We start from the raw sequence: 19,319 nt of genomic DNA on the forward strand, positions 1-19,319 counted from the left end.
AACTAGACGATGCCCCGCGCGTTGCTACGGGAATCTTGTTAAAAATATGTATGGATAAGGGTAGAAGACTAAAATTAATGCAAAAAAAACAACATAGAAGTGTCTTGCATGACTTAATTCCCTGGAAAAAAATTCATGCATGAGGTGGTATGCTTTGCATGAAGAGATCAATGGAAAAGTAACTTATGACTACATGCATGACTTGATGATATGGCATTGTTGCATGTAAAGGAAAATTATATAGTGGATTGTAGCTATTTAAGAATAGATGATATGCGTGCACAAGACAAGTACAACACATATTAAGGTAAGCCAAAACCTTTTTCTTCACGAATAGTATAAAATAAACTTTTTCCTGACATATATGTGGTGTGCTGCATCTGCTGATAAAGGTAATTAAGGTTTATACGGGTTCTTAATTACAAATAGTTATTTGCACCTCCATATGTGTTGTAGTGAGCCCATTTTTTTCTCACGAATATAAAACCACTTTTTCTTCCTTTTTAATCACGCGATACATGTGGTAAGCAATCAAAACAATTCAAAGAAACAGTTGTTTTCTACTCTCCCTGTACCTAAATATATGACGTTTTGGTAGGCTATGGAGGGAGTAAGAGCATCTCCAGCCACGCCCCCAACAGCCCTCCCTGGCGATTTTTCAGCGCCGGCGCTCAAAAATCGGCCCAATCGCGCTTCCAGGAGCCTGTTTTTCGCCGGTTTGGGCCGAAACTGGTGCCGGCGGACCCAGGCCGAACCTGGCGCGCTGGGGGCGCCCGGAGGAAGCGATTTTGGCACGAAAGAACTGCGGGCCCTCCAAGTCAGGGACACTCGCCTGGTCGTCCTCACAGCGCCTCGGTTTCCCGCGGGAAATCAATGCCAAGGCTGCCGCCGGTCAGCCTTCCATTGATTCCTCACGAGCGGTGCGGCGACGCCCCCCTCCCGCCACGCGTACACACGGCGCCGACCCCCGGCCGCTATAAAGCAACGCCTCCCCCTCGCCTGTGACCACACACCGCCCACAGCCGCCGAGCTCTGCCTCTCTCTCCCCGTGCATAGCCACCGCCGACGTTCCTCCCCTCTCTCCCCGTGCCCAGCCGTGATGATGGGCGAGCGTTTCCCCGGCGATGGGGCGGCGGCCAATGGCTTCAGCCGCCGCTCGTTGCACGAGTGAGAAGCCCACTTGCTCTTCGAGCCGAACATCTCGGCGCCTCCCGATATGTGCGCGCCGGGGCGGTGGAAGCTCAGCGCCGGTGGCGTCCCCATCCCCCCGCTGCCCGACGTCGACGTGCGCCCTGACTACTTCGCCGACGAGGTCGACCGCGTGCGGGCGTCGCTGACGGAGGAGCAGCGGGCCCTCTCGCAGTACGCCGCCGGCAACCACGAAGCGTGGGCGGCGTACTTCCAGCACCGGCAGGCGCAACGGCTGGGCTCCACCAACAACGCGCCGGTGGTGCGGGAGACCAAGAACAGCGAGGGTCGCCGCCTGTGGTGGGGCGCCCCCGGCCGCACGCTCCACGCCGTTCTCCGGCACCTCGAGGGCAGCAACGACCCGCCGTTGACGTACCCTGCCGCCCTGGTCCGGAGCGGCGGCCAATGGATGCTGAGGAGGACAGCGTCCTCTTCTTCTTCCTCCTCCCGCTCCTCCTCACACTCCTCCGGGTCGCTGGCGCTGTTCAGCGTCAAGGCCGAGCCCGCGGAGACGCTGCTCGGCCGGCGCACCCGCAGCGCCGACATCGTCATCAACGAGGGAGGGCACGCCTCCTCCTCGGCTCCTCCCTGCTTCGTCAAGCCGAAGATAGAGCCAGGACTCGCGCCTCCATGAAGACGGAGCCCGGGCTCGCCTCCGTGAAGACAGAGCCAGGGCTCGCCGCCGTGAAGACGGAGCCGGGGCTCTTCGACGCAACGACCTTGAAGTGGGCGCACGAAAACTGGGCGCGGACGGAGCTGGAGCGCCAGTGCCGCGCCTTTGAGCAGTTCGCCGCTCGGCGTCGTGGCCGCGACGAGGGAGGCGTCGTCGTCCTCGACGACGACAGCAACAACAACGCGCCGCCACTGGTCCGCCAGGGCGACCCCGGGCAGGGGTCCAGCAGGGGCGGCCGCGTGAAGGAGGAGAAGGACAACGATGACAACGGCGACGACTTCGCCGCGCTCATCGCGTTCTTCAGCCCGTAGTTGCGGCCTTTTTTTAAGTATTTCAATTTCATATTAAAAAACTATTTAAGTCGCCTAAGTAATGTCATGTTCGCCGAATTTTAGCCGAATCTTTGTCCCGTTTACCGAATTTTAGCCGAATTCCTTTTCAAAAAATATTAAAGACGCCTTCTGGGGGCGACCCTGGGGCCGGCGGCTGGGAACCCGAAAGCCCCCAGACCAACGGCTGGAGATGCTCTAACATATGTGGTGTGCAACGTCTGCTGGTAAGGCAGTTAAGGTTCATACATTTTCTTAATTACAAATAACGTTTCATGTAGTCCTCCATCCTGGTGCAGCGAACCTCCGGGTAGAGTAGTGAAGCTTCCTCTCCATCCTCCCCTATATCAAAGTTTGTTGAGCAACCCTCATAGAAAATGTGGTGGAAGTGCCCCACCGCCATCTGATTTGTAATGTCCGTACCTTCTTAGTATAAGTAGAATAGTGTCAACCACGAATTTGCTTGTCAATTGGGTAAACTTGTGTTTCAAGTATCCTAATAATTTCTATTTAACAATATAAAATATTTACCATCCTTGATTACGAATCTTAGATAGTAAAAAGTTAAACAATTGTTGAATAGCATAATGTAAAACAAAAATCTTATGTAGAAGGCAGACATACTTAACGTATTTATTTAATTTGTGTTTGTTTATATGAGACCACCTGTATGAGTTTGTAGATCAGTTTTTATCATTGCATGGCTATTAGTCTGAGTTTGAATTTTTGGTCATGACCAATTTAGTTTTGCAATTATCACCTAACTAATTTAGATAGATTTCTTTTATACATATATCAATGGTGAAGTTTGACTACACAATTTTGAAAACAACATCTCTTCTGAATGGAGGTAACATTAAGTAATTTGATATTATAACTTATTAAAGTGGATGAAAATCAGGCATTTAGTAATATTTTGTAATTCCACATTTCCTCAAGATAATTTTCTCTGAGCATCCAATGATCTAAAGATCACAATAAGAACATATTATACAATAGTTTATCTTTTTATGTTATCGCTGGCAATTAATGATTGTGTATATTGAAAGAAAATATGTGGTGATTGAAATAACAAGAAATCGTGTGACTGAAAATGACTTCCTGTGGACAAGAGGATAACATGTGTTCTTAGGTGGTAAAAGAGCATTCCTTCAAGAGAAGTGTAACATAATGTCGTTGTACATAGCCTAAGATAACTTTCTCCTACGATGATTTTTTTGGTAGAACTTTGTACATAGTAAAAACAATTGAACGTTCATAATACCATTGTACCTACTAAGCATGTGTGTTTTACTGTATTTCTCAAAAAATGTAAAAGGATAAAACAAAATTGGAAATGTTTGACCAGAAAATCTGTGGACATTTGATCTTTTTTATGCTACTAAAGTTGGCATCTTTAATAATTTAGCTTTAACCAAACAGACGATTCTCTCTTACCTTCCATTGACGCCAAGAATTCATCAGACGGAATGGGAATTCTCTCAAGGACTTCTCCTGAGAGCTTTTCCCATTTGGCAATCAGCTCATTTTGACTAAGGATGTTTTCCGGCGGCCTTAGGTATATTGTCTTGTTCAAGGCCCTAGGATCATCAATGGACTTGATGGTGTATGTTGCGACGTCATCTTCGTCCATGAATATCACTGCATAGCACAATACAGCTATATACAGTCAGAGGTGGGATTACTGTATCATTATCGTTTGAACACAAATGTTCATGGTTATGACCTTTGACGTTGCCATCTCCGTACACGTGAACTTTCTCTTTGGGCGGGAGAAGGGTGCGCATTTGAGAGAGGTTAGGAACAAAGAAAGCAGCAAAGCAGTTAGCGGAAACATAGGTGTGTGGAATGCTTGCTTCTTCTATTGCCCTTCTTATCTCCATCTTCTCGTCAAATGTGATCCTTCCTGGTTCTAAAGCGTGCCCCATCCTCGCTGGGTCGATGCCGAATTCAGATGGTAGGAACGCTGCATGCAGATTTGTAATATTATATTACCTTCGTCCGAAATTACGACAAATCTAAGACAAAAAGTATTATGTTTGTATGACTGCACCTGCACGGCACTTCATAGTTACTGTCGTTTTCAGCAACTTCAGAAAACAAAGAAAGAATCCAAACTTAATAGTCCTCCTAGCATTTCACTTTCTCTCTTCCATGTCTTGACACCAAATTCAGGTATACAATTCACAAGAATAGCTGACTTTTAAGGTCTCCGAATGAATAACCCTCAAACCTGACAACGAGGCTTGCTTGGGTACATCCCTTGGTAGCCATGATGGTGATTAAAGGTGTGAAATAATTCATTGCATTTTAAATCTACACTGCTGATCTACATCGAAATTCTTTAATTTTTTTTGGTGTACTAAGGGAAGCAACTTGGCAACTTCATTCTTGCATTTTTTACAGCAGGTGGCTTATTTAGTCTGAATCTGCTGAGTACCGGAAACATGTGAAAAATCAGTGCCAGATTTGAAAAGCTAAACCTGAGGGAATTTCTTCCGGAATAATCTTAATAAGGACTGTTGCTTCCGGGAATTTGTTACTGAGGACATGCTGGATGGGGGATCTCCATGGAGTGATACAGAGGTGGCGCCGTTCGACTACGGCAGAGAGGTGGCTTCTTCCCAGTCGACCTTTCCGTGTTCTTAAGATCTCAGAAAAGGGATCTACCAATCTCAAGGAATTTGACTGATCCATATGTCTAAATATAGTAGTTGCGCGAGTTAATTAAGCGACCGACCTTGATATTTCCAGCTTCTTTGATGGCCTCCACTAGCTTGATTTGCAGCAGGAAGTGACGCCCGGAGATGGCCGACACCACCACGTCCACCTGCTTCACGGCGGCGACGAGGCTCCGATGGTCCTCCATCGACGCCTCGACGAGGAGCGCTCCCTGCGCTTTGAACGACAGGAGCAGCTGGAGCTTATCGATGTTGAGGCCGATCTCCGGCCGCATCAGGATAAAGGTCCGGTGGCCATGGGCTAAGCTCGCCCGCACAATCCTCCTGCCGATGTATCCAGTGCCACCAACTACAAGAACCTTACTGTTCTCCATGCCTCAAGCACAGATCAGAATGAGGTGGTTGCGACAGACCTTGGGGTTACGTGGATACTTCCTTATGCAGGTTATCTATAGGTGTACCGGGACTCTTCGTTTATGGTTCTTTCTACAACGTGTGGAGAATCGAGGCCTGTTTATGAAGGTGTGTACACGATTGGAGGATACGGCGAGGATACTTTTACCCAACATGGATGGCAGCATGATCTTAGGATTGGTCCACCTCCGCTTTAGGCGTTATACATACTTTGTTTCTTTATATTTCGCCTTCTTAATTTTCGTTTGTAAGAGAACTTATTTGGCTGTGTGCATCATAGTTATGCAGAGGCCGGGTGTAATGCTTAAACTTTTTAAGTAATAAAGCGTCCCTTTTCAAAAATGTGGGTACAAAAGTTCAATGTTGATGGGTCTGAGTGAACTCTTCGCTGTAGTATTCAGTTACAAGACATATAGAGATGTGCCTCCTAGAAAAAGCAGACATGAAAAAAAAAAATACTTTTCTACAATCACATGTTCCTTGGGTAGTATATATTAAGGCCCATGCCACCCATCAGCCGGGTGATAAATCAATTAGATTGACCGCCACAAGCGTTAGATGACGCGTGAGACAGCCGTCCGCCGCGTCAGCCGTGACCTTTGCAACAAAGACTGTGTTGTGCCCGGGAGCTTTGCAATATGAACCTTGTTGCACGCGTGTCACCAGGTAACACATGAGTCTTTAGTCACCCAATTGCATCATGGACCATGGTGCGATCATATATTGCAACATGGGCCATGTTGCGATCACCTCTAGCTTGCATGATGTGGGGTTTGCCAACCATTTGCAACATGGACCATGTTGCGGTCATCTATTGCGACATGGACCATGTTGCGATCACCTCTAGCAATGACGAATGAGCAGGAAGCTTGTTGCAGCTCCACCTCTTGCAACATGACACATGTTGCAAACAACGGCCATGCTGATTGGCTTTTGTAGAGCCTGATACCGCGATAGTGAGGAAATAATGTCTTGTGGCCGGGCCTCTGCAGCAACACCATGGTCCTTGCGGTGCCACAAGCATTTGTGGATGTGGAAGCCATGAAGAAGAGGGAGAAGAGTTGAGAGAGATGTGAAGTAGTTGGTGGGAAAGAAAAGAATAAGGCATGTGGGAGATGGTGTGGTGCAGACAAATCTGGAAGCAAGGGATGAAGCGGCATGTCAGACCACATAGGCAAGTCTCAGGCAATGGAGGCAGTCTACACAGCTACGTTATGAGTCAGCTGAATATGATCATTTCCCATATGTTAAGGTACATCACAAATAATTGAGCCGTTAGTCGCTTTATTTTTCAAAAAAGGGTTAACCTCCCACCTCTGCATCAATCGAATCAAAAATCACTCAATTAATTATTCAAAGTTTACAAGCATCCATAAAGTCGAAAAAGCAAATAAAAAAGTCAAAGACTAGATGGGATTGGAACCGATCATGAACGGGCTAAACATGTTTGGTGTCATATCGACGATCCAGATTCTCTATGTGCTACTATTCTGAGGGTCAAATACTATTCTCAAGGTAATTTGTTGAACACTAATCTAGAGACCTTTTACAGTACATCAAAACAATATGAGCCGTCCATCTTTATTTATTCAATGATCTAGATCCACCAATACTACTAGACAAAATCACTAGTATTTTTTCGTTAAAGGGTAAAATTGGAAGACGCAAAACAAATACACAAACTCTAAATCCATTGAGAAGCCGAGTGTTTTCTTCTCCTACTCTGACTGGACATGATCTATCCAATGCCGAGACGGGGCCAGATCCAGCCAAGTACTTTCCGACAAAGATGAGATGCAACGAAGATTGCACGTAGTCGACCAATCCTCTTGCCGGCCGGTACTTTTGGCCAAGGAAATCACCGTGTACAAAAGAGGTAAATACATTGCAAGTCTTATAACTTGCACTCGACAGTCAGTTTGGTGCATAAACTTGTAAAATACGTGATTCTAGTTATTGAACTTGCGAGGGCATGCAAATACGGTCACATATCCCTTACGTGGGTGTATCCAGTGCTTGCTTGGCATGCTAGTGTGGACAAGGCCCACTGTCAGCGACAGATGGCACTCAGCACGACATGTATTTGCATAAAACACCCTTGCCATTTACTTTTGCAGATTGCAGCGAAAAACCATCATTGGTAGGAAATAGAAGGCCTCTATGAGGAGAAGTGCACAGCTGCACGCAGCGCATCCACAGCTGGCTGTACGTCGCGATTAGTACCAGCCGGAAGTGCTACTTGGAGTATAGAGGCCATCGGCGAGCGATATGTTTCCTATTTGTTGTATTCGATGTACCACACACTGACTGACGGACTGACGCACCACTTCAGAGTACCGTACATGTGCACGCGAGAGGATGGAATACTACCTTTGCACCGAACACTGTATAACGTAAACACTTTACCCAACTGCATGTATTTAAGGCCCATGCACCAGGTGGACAGTATCGATCGTTTTGCACGTTCTCGGTCAAACACGCACTAGCATCTGGCGCTGTCCTGATCAACCGACGCCGTCGTGCCGCAATGTCCCAGAGCTCATCTTCTGCTCGTCGTCTCCAAACACCCCCGCCACCGCTGCCATTGATCTTGTGCATGAGGTGCGCCGGGACGAGGACTAGGGAAGTGCCGCACAAATTCACCAACTTCTAAAGTTTGATTATACCAAGTATAGCTTTCCTTCTGCATTGTCTGAACATTAAAAAATGTCACCATCCCGACAGAGAATCAACGACCAGAATAACATTGGGCAAAAGAACTTACTCATGCAAGTGTGCTGGTTCTTATTAGTAGCAAATCAAGGCTTATTGTCGATGAAATTTAACCAGGATATATACTGCAGGGGCACGGGTACTTTTGCAACCAACCACGGGGCAGGGCTTAAGAAAAACTACTAAGGACTTTTTGGCCAAGGTTGATTCAGATCTCTATTGTTTTTCCCGGTCTTTATTCAGAGTGCTACAGTTTCGATCAGCTCGTTTTACAGTTTCTGTTAATCATTCAGTCCGGGGAAAAACAAAATACAGAAACTTACAGCACACCCACACACCATCTCCTGCATGCACTTGGTCCCATTGACATTCTGCCTGCTCTTGCCGTAACGAATCCCGAAGCCAACCTCCCATGAATACAGATTGTAGAATTCGTCCGCCTCTGCAAGCGAATCGATGACTGTACCAAGCGCTGGGTTGACAACCACCTCGGTCCCCCTATCAGCAAATCCTCGGATAGCAGCTTCGAGCGCCGGCACACGATCAACTACTCCTGCCTTCTCATCTTGGCTGCGTGGCCCTCTTGGCCTGCATTTACGAACCACAATCACGCGAAATATAAAAACCAACTAAAAGAAACAACAGGATAATTGTTGGAAAAATTCACCACACCCGAAGCAGGAATATACTATGTCTAAATTTCCTGTTTATACAGTTCTCGTACATAATTTTTTTTACATCCACATGGCAAATAAAAACCATCTACAATGCATTAGGCTAAGTTCGTCCTGAGACACTACTCCTGCAAGCCCAGTTCATATGTAGTACTAGCAATTCCACTTGTACTTTTGGTAAAAATTGGCATCGAATACTCCCCCCTAGCAGTACTGCACCCAGAGTGTTTTCGTTCTCATATTTCTATGCACGGAAAGCGTAGCTGTTCATATGATAACCCACACATTTTCTTTTCGATGTCCAGAATGAACTTGCCTTCAGAACAAACTCTACAAGTTTAAGATACAATCACAGCCCCCCGAATAAGCTACAGGAAAGCACAATCAAACAAACGCACAACGAGTTGCGGCTCTGTTCAATCAAAAAGAGATGCATGAGGTACCTGCGTTTCCACCCAACGCGGATGGTGGTGTTTGTCGCAGTCGGGACACCGGGGCGGTAAGACTGAACCGCGCTGCACGAGTCGACGGTGCGCGCTCCGTCGTTGGAGCCTGCCGACGCCACACCTCGGGCACCTGAACTGAAGGTCGTACATGAAGCGCCGGAGGACTCGACATCAGGCACTAGGCAACCCCTGCCCCGCAGCGTCGGCCCCCGATCCAACGGCTGCATCTCCGGCGAGCCCACACCTACGCCCGAAAAGCCGCCCGGATCGGCGTCGCCCAGGCTGTAGGACTGGACAGGACTGTGCAACTCGACGGTGCGCGCGCCGTCGCCGGAGCCTGCCTCCGCCACGCCTCCGCCACCGGAACTTAACGTAGTGCAGGACGCGCCCGAGGACGAGACGCCAGGCAAATCGCAAAGCTGGCCCCGCGACGCCGGGCCCTGGCCCAACGGCTGCATCTCCGGCGAGCCCACGGCTACGACAGAGCCGCCCGCCTGGCCGGCGGCGTCCAAGTCGTACGCCACCTCGCGCACCGCTGAATCGGTTGTCGCCCTCGTCGATTTGCAGTACCAGCGCGCCATAGAAGCTCGTGAGCCGTGGAGCCAACGGAAATACAATGATAGAAGCAGAAATTTACTCACCCAGAGGCCAACGCCGTCGTCGTCGCCCCAGGGATCGCCATCGTCAGATCCAGACGGACCTCTCGAGCGCCCAGTTTCTCGCCGGCACAGCGCGGTGTTTGCCAAAGGAGGTGGAGGGAATTGGGGTGAGACGCAGGACAGGACCTAGAGGTGGGGGTACACGCGCACTTTACAGAAACAGTACCCTGCCCCACGGAGTAAAAAAATGAAGGTACGTCACTGCGCTCTGCGGACAGGGCCTGTTCGAGTCAGAACTGCACCCCACAACACCAACGTATTCCCATGTATCGGCTCATGTATGACCACTTTCCGCATTTCAACTGATTTCAGCGCACGGATCACCTCAACTAGACCACCGGTGGGATAGAGTAAAATGCAAGCGCGGTCCTAATTCTTTTCTGAAAGTGTCACTTGGGTCCTAATTCTTTTAAAATGCATATCTGAGTCCCAAATCTTTTTAAGTTGTTCACGCAAGGTCCTAATCCCGTCTGACCGCCGCTGACCAGCTCGCGTGGCACTTTGACCAGTCCACGTCGACACCAGAGGGCCCGGGGGGATAACGACCGGCCATGAATATTTGCAGAAAAACCCTCTAACCCTAATTCCCTTTCATTCGCGGCCCCCCTTCCTCTTCCCCACCCTCTCCCTCTCCCTGTCTGGAGAAAACAGGGCGATTGACGGCGGCAGCTCTGCTCCAGTGAGAAAAGGGTGGCGGCGGCGGCTGTTGTCCGGTGAGGGCGACGGCGATGCTAGGATGGCGCCACATCTACGGTGACCCGGAGATCCTCCTCCGCGATATGGTAATTTCTCGTAACCCTAATCCCGATCCTACTGTTTAGTTCCCCTTCTTCTTCTCATTAGGCAGAATCAATGACCGAATCCTTTGCAATCTAGGACCACAAGAGGAGCTTTTCAGTGTAGAAATCAATTATGATGGGTTTTTTTGCGGATTCGGCAAGTCGAAGTCATATGTCGATGGCAAAGATGTTGTGTTTGATGGATGTGAAGTAGATACATGGTCTCCTCTCTGGCTCACTGATTTTATGCAACAATTAGGATATAGTGACCAATCGAACTACATTTTGTATTGGTTGCTCCCTGGAAAGAATCTAGCTGATGGTCTCCGGATTGTGGACTGTGACACTGACACATTGCACATGACAGCAGTTGTCCCAAAATTTCAGTATTTTCAGTTGTTTGTCGACCAAAAAGATATGACATTTGACAATGCAATTGATGACATTCATGTTAGTGGTACACCTGATCTTCCTGCTGTACTAAGCCCTAAGTCTCCTCAGTTTAATACTGGAATTAGGGGCAGTCCTAGGTTTAAGGTTAAAGCTCAGAAAGGCAACCTCAACCAGTGTCCTCAAGGCAGCAACAATGTAGGCAGTAGCAGTGTTCCACCAATGGCAGAAAGTGTTGGCCATGAGCTCAGAAGAAGTAGGAGAAAGCTTGTGGTAGAAGAAGAAATTTGCAGTGAAAAAGATAGTGGCAGTGATGACAGTGAGTGGGATTCATACTGGGTTGACTCTGACAATGAAGTAGGTAAAGATGATGATGATCTTTATGAAGAATGGGTGGATGAAAAATTTGAGCAGAAGAAAAAGAAGAAATCCAAATTGGAGCAGGACAGTGACTATGAATCTGATGAGCTGCAAGAGTTGCAAGATTCAGAGCTTGAAGAGAGTGATTCAGCAGAAGAAGTGGAAGTAGTTGATGCTCAAGGAAGGAAAACAAGGAAGAAGAAAGTGAAGCTCAAAAGGTGGAGGCCAGAGAACATGAAAGAAGTGAATTTTCACATAGGCATGGTGTTCTTGACAGTGACTAAACTGAGGGTAGCAATTCAAGAATATATTGTGAAACAAAGAGTGCAAATACAGTACATTAAAAATGATAAGCAGAGGGTTAGGGCAGGCTGTGTTGGTGATTGTCCCTGGTTCTTATTTGCTGCACCTGATAGCAGGACAAAATCTTGGGTTGTGAAGAAGTATGTGGGAGAATATACATGTGAAAGAGAGTGGGCACTGAAGCAATTCACAGCAAAATATCTGGCTGCCAGGTATGTGGAGACATTCAGAGCAGATGAGAAGATGTCCTTGCAGAACTTTGCCAGGCTTGTTCAGTTGGACTACAATATGCTTCCTAGTAGAAGCAAGCTAGCAAGAGCTAGAAGATTTGCACTGAAGCAAATACATGGAGATTAATTGGAACAGTACAATTTACTGTGGGACTTTGCAGCTGAAGTTAGAAGGTCAAATCCTGGAAGTACAATGTTTGTGAATGCAAAAAATGGAGTTTTTGAGAACTGTTACATGTCATTGGATGCATGCAAGAGAGGTTTCTTACTTGCTTGCAGGCCAATTATATGCATTGATGGGTGCCACATTAAGAACAAATATGGTGGAGTGATGTTGACAGCTGTTGGAGTTGATCCAAATGATTATATCTTTCCCATTGCAATTGCCATATTTGAAGTAGAAGATACTATTACATGGAAGTGGTTTCTAAACACATTGAAGGAGGATCTAAACATACAAAACACAGCAGGATGGACACTTATGAGTGACAGGCAGAAGGTATCATGTCATACTGTAGCATTTCATATATCACACTGTACCATTTTTTTGTCAAACTGTAGCATTTCATATATAGCATTTCATTTGTTTCTTTACTCTGTTTATGTAGGGATTGATCAATGCTGTCAATGCACTGTTTCCTGATGCACAACATAGATTTTGTGTGAGGCACCTGCATCAAACTTTGCAAAGAACTGGAAAGGCGATGTTTTCAAGAATAAGTTGTGGCAAATTGCAAGAGCTACACATGAGGCAGATTGGAAGAAATACATGCAAGAGATGAAAGAGATGGACCAGGGGGCATTTGAGTACTTGGATGCAATTGACCCAAGACAGTGGTGCAAGGCCTATTTCCAAGAACTCCCAAAATGTGATTTGCTTCTGAATAATAGTTGTGAAGTGTTTAACAAGTAAGTACTAACTGTAGCATCTCATTTCTTTTGTCAAACTATACCATTTCTTTTGTCAAATTGTAGCATCCCATTTCTCTAAAATGTAGCACCTTTGTTTTCTTAACAGTAGCATTTTATTTGTTGCCACTGTAGATACATACTTGATGCTAGAGAACTGCCCATTGTGACTGCTCTTAAGAAGATCAAGGACCAGTTAATGACTAGGTTTTATAGCAAAAATGTGGAAGCTGAGGATATGTGTGGTTCTATTTGTCCCAAAATTAGAAAGAAATTAAACAAAAACATTGACATGTCCAACAACTGCACAACTTTGCTTGCTGGGCAACATATCTTTCATGTCAAGGGCATGGTTGGGGAATATGAGGTGAACATACAGAAGGAAGAGTGCTCATGTAGGGCCTGGCAGCTCTCTGGAATTCCATGTAGACATGGAGCAGCATGTTTAAGATATGAAAGAATTAAACCAGAGACTGTTGTCAACAAGTGCTACAGCATTGATGCATTCAAAGCAGCTTATGGCAAAGTCATAATGCCATGTAGTGATCCTAGGGTGTGGCCTAAAACTAATGGCCCTCCAATGGCACCACCCAAATATGAGAAGCAAGTTGGGAGGCCTGGGAAAAATAGGAAGAAGAACCCACTAGAGGAAGAGAATGGTACTAGGATGAGCAGACATGGCATTGTGGGGCATTGTAGTGTGTGCCAGCAGCTAGGGCACAACAAAAGAAAATGCCCTGAACTTGGTAGGGGCCCAGCAGCACAAGTTGCACCTGAAGCAGCAGCAGGAGATGCAGCACAAGGAGCAGGAGATGCACCAGTAGGAGATGCGGCACAAGGAGCAGGAGATGCAGCAGCAGGAGATGCACTAGCAGGAGATGCACAACCTGAACCTATTCAGATTATTCTTCCTGAAGAAGCAGCAGCACTGCCAGCACCTAGCCAGAGAAAGAAACTGCAAGTAAAAAGGCCTACTTACAAGGTGTTCATTTTTTCAACATTTATGCATTTGTACATTCTTTCAACATTTATGCATTTTTACAGTGTAATGCCTATTATGCAGAAAAAATCATGCCCACAACTCTTAAGTAGAGCATCCAGTTTGGTTTCACCTTCAATGACTTATGATCTTGCTTCAACTACTGTCATGGAAATTCTGCAAGACCAAGTGAGTGTTAATTAATTTCTTGTACTGTGTATTTTCCTGATAATTACTAAGTGGTGCAAATGCTTCAATTGTAGGTTATAGCTACACAGCAATCACAAACATCATTGCCAGCTCCTCTGCCAGAGAGCCAGTTCCTTGCAGCCTGTAGAGATGCCCTGCCCCCTCCAAGAGTGCAAACTACTGCAACACTTGGCTTGAAGAGAAGGAAGAAAGTGACAAAAACTAAGGAGAATAAAGCCCTGGGAACTCAGAACTGAAGAGCTACAAGATTGGCACATTTTGGACATATTTTGGATAGAAGCAAACTTGGACATATTCTGGAAAGAAGTAGTGTAGGATGTTCTCTTTTTTTGGTTAGGAAACAAGATGGTTTGTAATGAAACCTGATGCTGGGATGTGCCTTTGGGTTTCACACAAACCATGGAAAAGAGTAGTCCCATGGAAATGTAATGCTATTTCCTATTTTGGTTGCACAACTTCAAGACTTTGTAATGTTGAACCCATCTATCTATCTTTCAAACTACTTCTAAGTTCAATTACTGTTTATTTGTGTTGTCAATGCTATTGAAAAAATGCTGCCACAGTACAGAAAAACAAACAAAATGCTGCCAAATTTTACTTCAATTTCATTACCACAGTAGATGATCAAGATCTGGATAAATCAACAGTGGATACATCAACTCTGGATACATCATACTAGCACATCACTTCTTAAAACCTACATACACCACTACTGCAATCAGTACAACAAGTGCACTGAGAATACTCTTACAAAGAAAAATGAGCTCATTCATCTTCTTCACTACATCTGCATTCACCACAGTCTCAACAGTGCTCTGCATTGCTCCTGCACATTCCTCTTGCACCTCTATTTCTTCACTTGCAATGACACCAGCCGAATCAAAACTGCTCAATCCATGGCTGATGTACCCACCTCTCACCAAAAAATCAAAATAGTTGTCTGGTCCATCTTCCCAGTAATAATGTTGGCAAGGATTTGGTGGAATCTGACACAAATTGAGTAACAAAATTCAGCAAAAAAATAACACAGAAACATGAAATCGATTGGGGCACTTGTAGAAAATCTTACATGATGATTGGGGCACTTGTAGAAAATCCTACCAGGATTTGCCTCCGATTTTGACACAAGACGAATTGTAGATCGAATGCGGCAGCTAGGGCAAGGTACCAACGGCAGCATCCCCGCAGGCGGCTGCACTGAATGAGCTACTGTCCTCGGTGGAGATGCCGCCGGTGGAGACGGCGCTGCCAAGGCCATGGATGCCGGCGATGGACCAAGAAACTTCCTCCCGTGCCGCTTCACCGCAGAGGAGCTAGCGGCGGCGGACATGGTGCTGGGCGGCGGTGGAACGAGCAGAGCGGGGTGGAGAAGACCTAGGGACGGGGGAATGGGAAGGACGGATTAATCAGGGGCCAAATTGCATATAAGCCCAACCGCCAGGGGCGGGAAAACTCCCGCCTGGGCCCTCTGGTGTCGACGTGGCACTGGTCATTGGCGGTCAGACGGGATTAGGACCTCGCGTGAACAACTTAAAAAGATTTGGGACTCAGATATGCATTTTGAAAGAATTAGGACCCAAGTGACACTTTCAGGAAAGAATTAGGACCGCGCTTGCATTTTAAATCACTCAATTAATTATTCAAAGTTTACAAGCATCCATAAAGTCGCAAAAGCAAATAAAAAAGTCAAAGACTAGATGGGATTGGAACCGATCATGAACGGGCTAAACATGTTTGGTGTCATATCGACGATCCAGATTCTCTATGTGCTACTATTCTGAGGGTCAAATACTATTCTCAAGGTGATTTGTTGAACACTAATCTAGAGACCTTTTACAGTACATCAAAACAATATGAGCCGTTCATCTTTATTTATTCAATGAACTAGATCCACCAATACTACTAGACAAATCACTAGTATTTTTTGGTTAAAGGGTAAAATTGGAAGACACAAAACAAATACACAAACTCTAAATCCATTGAGAAGCCGAGTGTTTTCTTCTCCTACTCTGACTGGACATGATCTATCCAATGCCGAGACGGGGCCAAATCCAGCCAAGTACTTTCCGACAAAGGTGAGATGCAACGAAGACGATTGCACGTAGTCGACCAATCCTCTTGCCGGCCGGTACTTTTGGCCAAGGAAATCACCGTGTACAAAAGAGGTAAATACATTGCGAGTCTTATAACTTGCACTCGACAGTCAGTTTGGTGCATAAACTTGTAAAATACGTGATTCTAGTTATTGAACTTGCGAGGGCATGCAAATACGGTCACATATCCCTTACGCGGGTGTATCCAGTGCTTGCTTGGCATGCTAGTGTGGACAAGGCCCACTGTCAGCGACATATGGCACTCAGCACGACATGTATTTGCATAAAACACCCTTGCCATTTATTTTTGCAGATTGCAGCGAAAAACCATCATTGGTAGGAAATAGAAGGCCTCTATGAGGAGAAGTGCACAGCTGCACGCAGCGCATCCACAGCTGGCTGTACGTCGCGATTAGTACCAGCCGGAAGTGCTACTTGGAGTATAGAGGCCATCGGCGAGCGATATGTTTCCTATTTGTTGTATTCGATGTACCACACACTGACTGACGGACTGACGCACCACTTCAGAGTACCGTACATGTGCACGCGAGAGGATGGAATACTACCTTTGCACCGAACACTGTATAACGTAAACACTTTACCCAACTGCATGTATTTAAGGCCCATGCACCAGGTGGACAGTACCGATCGTTTTGCACGTTCTCGGTCAAACACGCACTAGCATCTGGCGCTGTCCTGATCAACCGACGCCGTCGTGCCGCAATGTCCCAGAGCTCATCTTCCGCTCGTCGTCTCCAAACACCCCCGCCACCGCTGCCATTGATCTTGTGCATGAGGTGCGCCGGGACGAGGACTAGGGAAGTGCCGCACAAATTCACCAACTTCTAAAGTTTGATTATACCAAGTATAGCTTTCCTTCTGCATTGTCTGAACATTAAAAAATGTCACCATCCCGACAGAGAATCAACGACCAGAATAACATTGGCCAAAAGAACTTACTCATGCAAGTGTGCTAGTTCTTATTAGTAGCAAATCAAGGCTTATTGTCGATGAAATTTAACCAGGATATATACTGCAGGGGCACGGGTACTTTTGCAACCAACCACGGGGCAGGGCTTAAGAAAAACTACTAAGGACTTTTTGGCCAAGGTTGATTCAGATCTCTATTGTTTTTCCCGGTCTTTATTCAGAGTGCTACAGTTTCGATCAGCTCGTTTTACAGTTTCTGTTAATCATTCAGTCCGGGGAAAAACAAAATACAGAAACTTACAGCACACCCACACACCATCTCCTGCATGCACTTGGTCCCATTGACATTCTGCCTGCTCTTGCCGTAACGAATCCCGAAGCCAACCTCCCATGAATACAGATTGTAGAATTCGTCCGCCTCTGCAAGCGAATCGATGACTGTACCAAGCGCTGGGTTGACAACCACCTCGGTCCCCCTATCAGCAAATCCTCGGATAGCAGCTTCGAGCGCCGGCACACGATCAACTACTCCTGCCTTCTCATCTTGGCTGCGTGGCCCTCTTGGCCTGCATTTACGAACCACAATCACGCGAAATATAAAAACCAACTAAAAGAAACAACAGGATAATTGTTGGAAAAATTCACCACACCCGAAGCAGGAATATACTATGTCTAAATTTCCTGTTTATACAGTTCTCGTACATAATTTTTTTTACATCCACATGGCAAATAAAAACCATCTACAATGCATTAGGCTAAGTTCGTCCTGAGACACTACTCCTGCAAGCCCAGTTCATATGTAGTACTAGCAATTCCACTTGTACTTTTGGTAAAAATTGGCATCGAATACTCCCCCCTAGCAGTACTGCACCCAGAGTGTTTTCGTTCTCATATTTCTATGCACGGAAAGCGTAGCTGTTCATATGATAACCCACACATTTTCTTTTCGATGTCCAGAATGAACTTGCCTTCAGAACAAACTCTACAAGTTTAAGATACAATCACAGCCCCCCGAATAAGCTACAGGAAAGCACAATCAAACAAACGCACAACGAGTTGCGGCTCTGTTCAATCAAAAAGAGATGCATGAGGTACCTGCGTTTCCACCCAACGCGGATGGTGGTGTTTGTCGCAGTCGGGACACCGGGGCGGTAAGACTGAACCGCGCTGCACGAGTCGACGGTGCGCGCTCCGTCGTTGGAGCCTGCCGACGCCACACCTCGGGCACCTGAACTGAAGGTCGTACATGAAGCGCCGGAGGACTCGACATCAGGCACTAGGCAACCCCTGCCCCGCAGCGTCGGCCCCCGATCCAACGGCTGCATCTCCGGCGAGCCCACACCTACGCCCGAAAAGCCGCCCGGATCGGCGTCGCCCAGGCTGTAGGACTGGACAGGACTGTGCAACTCGACGGTGCGCGCGCCGTCGCCGGAGCCTGCCTCCGCCACGCCTCCGCCACCGGAACTTAACGTAGTGCAGGACGCGCCCGAGGACGAGACGCCAGGCAAATCGCAAAGCTGGCCCCGCGACGCCGGGCCCTGGCCCAACGGCTGCATCTCCGGCGAGCCCACGGCTACGACAGAGCCGCCCGCCTGGCCGGCGGCGTCCAAGTCGTACGCCACCTCGCGCACCGCTGAATCGGTTGTCGCCCTCGTCGATTTGCAGTACCAGGGCGCCATAGAAGCTCGTGAGCCGTGGAGCCAACGGAAATACAATGATAGAAGCAGAAATTTACTCACCCAGAGGCCAACGCCGTCGTCGTCGCCCCAGGGATCGCCATCGTCAGATCCAGACGGACCTCTCGAGCGCCCAGTTTCTCGCCGGCACAGCGCGGTGTTTGCCAAAGGAGGTGGAGGGAATTGGGGTGAGACGCAGGACAGGACCTAGAGGTGGGGGTACACGCGCACTTTACAGAAACAGTACCCTGCCCCACGGAGTAAAAAAATGAAGGTACGTCACTGCGCTCTGCGGACAGGGCCTGTTCGAGTCAGAACTGCACCCCACAACACCAACGTATTCCCATGTATCGGCTCATGTATGACCACTTTCCGCATTTCAACTGATTTCAGCGCACGGATCACCTCAACTAGACCACCGGTGGGATAGAGTAAAATGCAAGCGCGGTCCTAATTCTTTTCTGAAAGTGTCACTTGGGTCCTAATTCTTTTAAAATGCATATCTGAGTCCCAAATCTTTTTAAGTTGTTCACGCAAGGTCCTAATCCTGTCTGACCGCCGCTGACCAGCTCGTGTGGCACTTTGACCAGTCCACGTCGACACCAGAGGGCCCGGGGGGATAACGACCGGCCATGAATATTTGCAGAAAAACCCTCTAACCCTAATTCCCTTTCATTCGCGGCC

At 47.2% G+C, this 19,319-nt stretch overlaps 3 protein-coding genes across 6 annotated transcripts; all 3 read right to left on the reverse strand.

Annotated features, from left to right (window-relative positions):
- Window positions 1-2,165: 2,165 nt before the first annotated feature.
- On the reverse strand, window positions 2,166-5,302 carry LOC123170562 (isoflavone reductase homolog). Of its 4 annotated transcripts, none has more exons than XM_044588424.1 (5): window positions 4,931-5,302; window positions 4,244-4,280; window positions 3,917-4,156; window positions 3,628-3,831; window positions 2,166-2,593 (listed from the first exon to the last, which is right to left on the reverse strand). In XM_044588424.1, exons 1-5 carry the CDS (start codon window positions 5,243-5,245, stop codon window positions 2,559-2,561), a joined length of 831 nt encoding a protein of 276 aa, XP_044444359.1. In that variant the 5' UTR covers window positions 5,246-5,302; the 3' UTR covers window positions 2,166-2,558. The 4 variants fall into 4 exon arrangements, with proteins under 4 accessions (XP_044444359.1, XP_044444356.1, XP_044444358.1 ...); XM_044588421.1 differs by having other exon boundaries at window positions 2,178-2,616; XM_044588423.1 differs by having other exon boundaries at window positions 2,181-2,532.
- Window positions 5,303-8,187: 2,885 nt separating this feature from the next.
- On the reverse strand, window positions 8,188-9,698 carry LOC123171016 (uncharacterized). Its single transcript, XM_044588693.1, has 2 exons — window positions 9,115-9,698; window positions 8,188-8,585 (listed from the first exon to the last, which is right to left on the reverse strand). The coding sequence occupies exons 1-2, from the start codon at window positions 9,696-9,698 to the stop codon at window positions 8,279-8,281; spliced, it is 891 nt and encodes a 296-aa protein (XP_044444628.1). The 3' UTR covers window positions 8,188-8,278.
- A 7,429-nt stretch (window positions 9,699-17,127) lies between these two features.
- Window positions 17,128-18,638, reverse strand: LOC123171017 (uncharacterized). Its single transcript, XM_044588694.1, has 2 exons — window positions 18,055-18,638; window positions 17,128-17,525 (listed from the first exon to the last, which is right to left on the reverse strand). Exons 1-2 carry the CDS (start codon window positions 18,636-18,638, stop codon window positions 17,219-17,221), a joined length of 891 nt encoding a protein of 296 aa, XP_044444629.1. The 3' UTR covers window positions 17,128-17,218.
- Window positions 18,639-19,319: the final 681 nt, after the last annotated feature.

Source organism: Triticum aestivum, chromosome 7D, assembly GCF_018294505.1.
Source record: "Triticum aestivum cultivar Chinese Spring chromosome 7D, IWGSC CS RefSeq v2.1, whole genome shotgun sequence".
Classification (NCBI taxonomy): Eukaryota; Viridiplantae; Streptophyta; class Magnoliopsida; order Poales; family Poaceae; genus Triticum; species Triticum aestivum.

Excerpts from the sequence above, each read along its gene's own strand:
- LOC123170562 (XM_044588421.1), bottom strand. The coding sequence starts at position 5,245 with ATGGAGAACAGTAAGGTTCTTGTAGTTGGTGGCACTGGATACATCGGC. Across the intron at positions 3,832-3,916 it reads CGGAGATGGCAACGTCAAAG|TGATATTCATGGACGAAGAT; the intron begins GTCATAACCATG and ends TGTGCTATGCAG. Across the intron at positions 2,617-3,627 it reads ATTCTTGGCGTCAATGGAAG|AAGGTACGGACATTACAAAT; the intron begins GTAAGAGAGAAT and ends ACTTATACTAAG.
- LOC123171016 (XM_044588693.1), bottom strand. The coding sequence starts at position 9,698 with ATGGCGCGCTGGTACTGCAAATCGACGAGGGCGACAACCGATTCAGCG. Across the intron at positions 8,586-9,114 it reads CGCGTTGGGTGGAAACGCAG|GCCAAGAGGGCCACGCAGCC; the intron begins GTACCTCATGCA and ends TCGTAAATGCAG.
- LOC123171017 (XM_044588694.1), bottom strand. The coding sequence starts at position 18,638 with ATGGCGCCCTGGTACTGCAAATCGACGAGGGCGACAACCGATTCAGCG. Across the intron at positions 17,526-18,054 it reads CGCGTTGGGTGGAAACGCAG|GCCAAGAGGGCCACGCAGCC; the intron begins GTACCTCATGCA and ends TCGTAAATGCAG.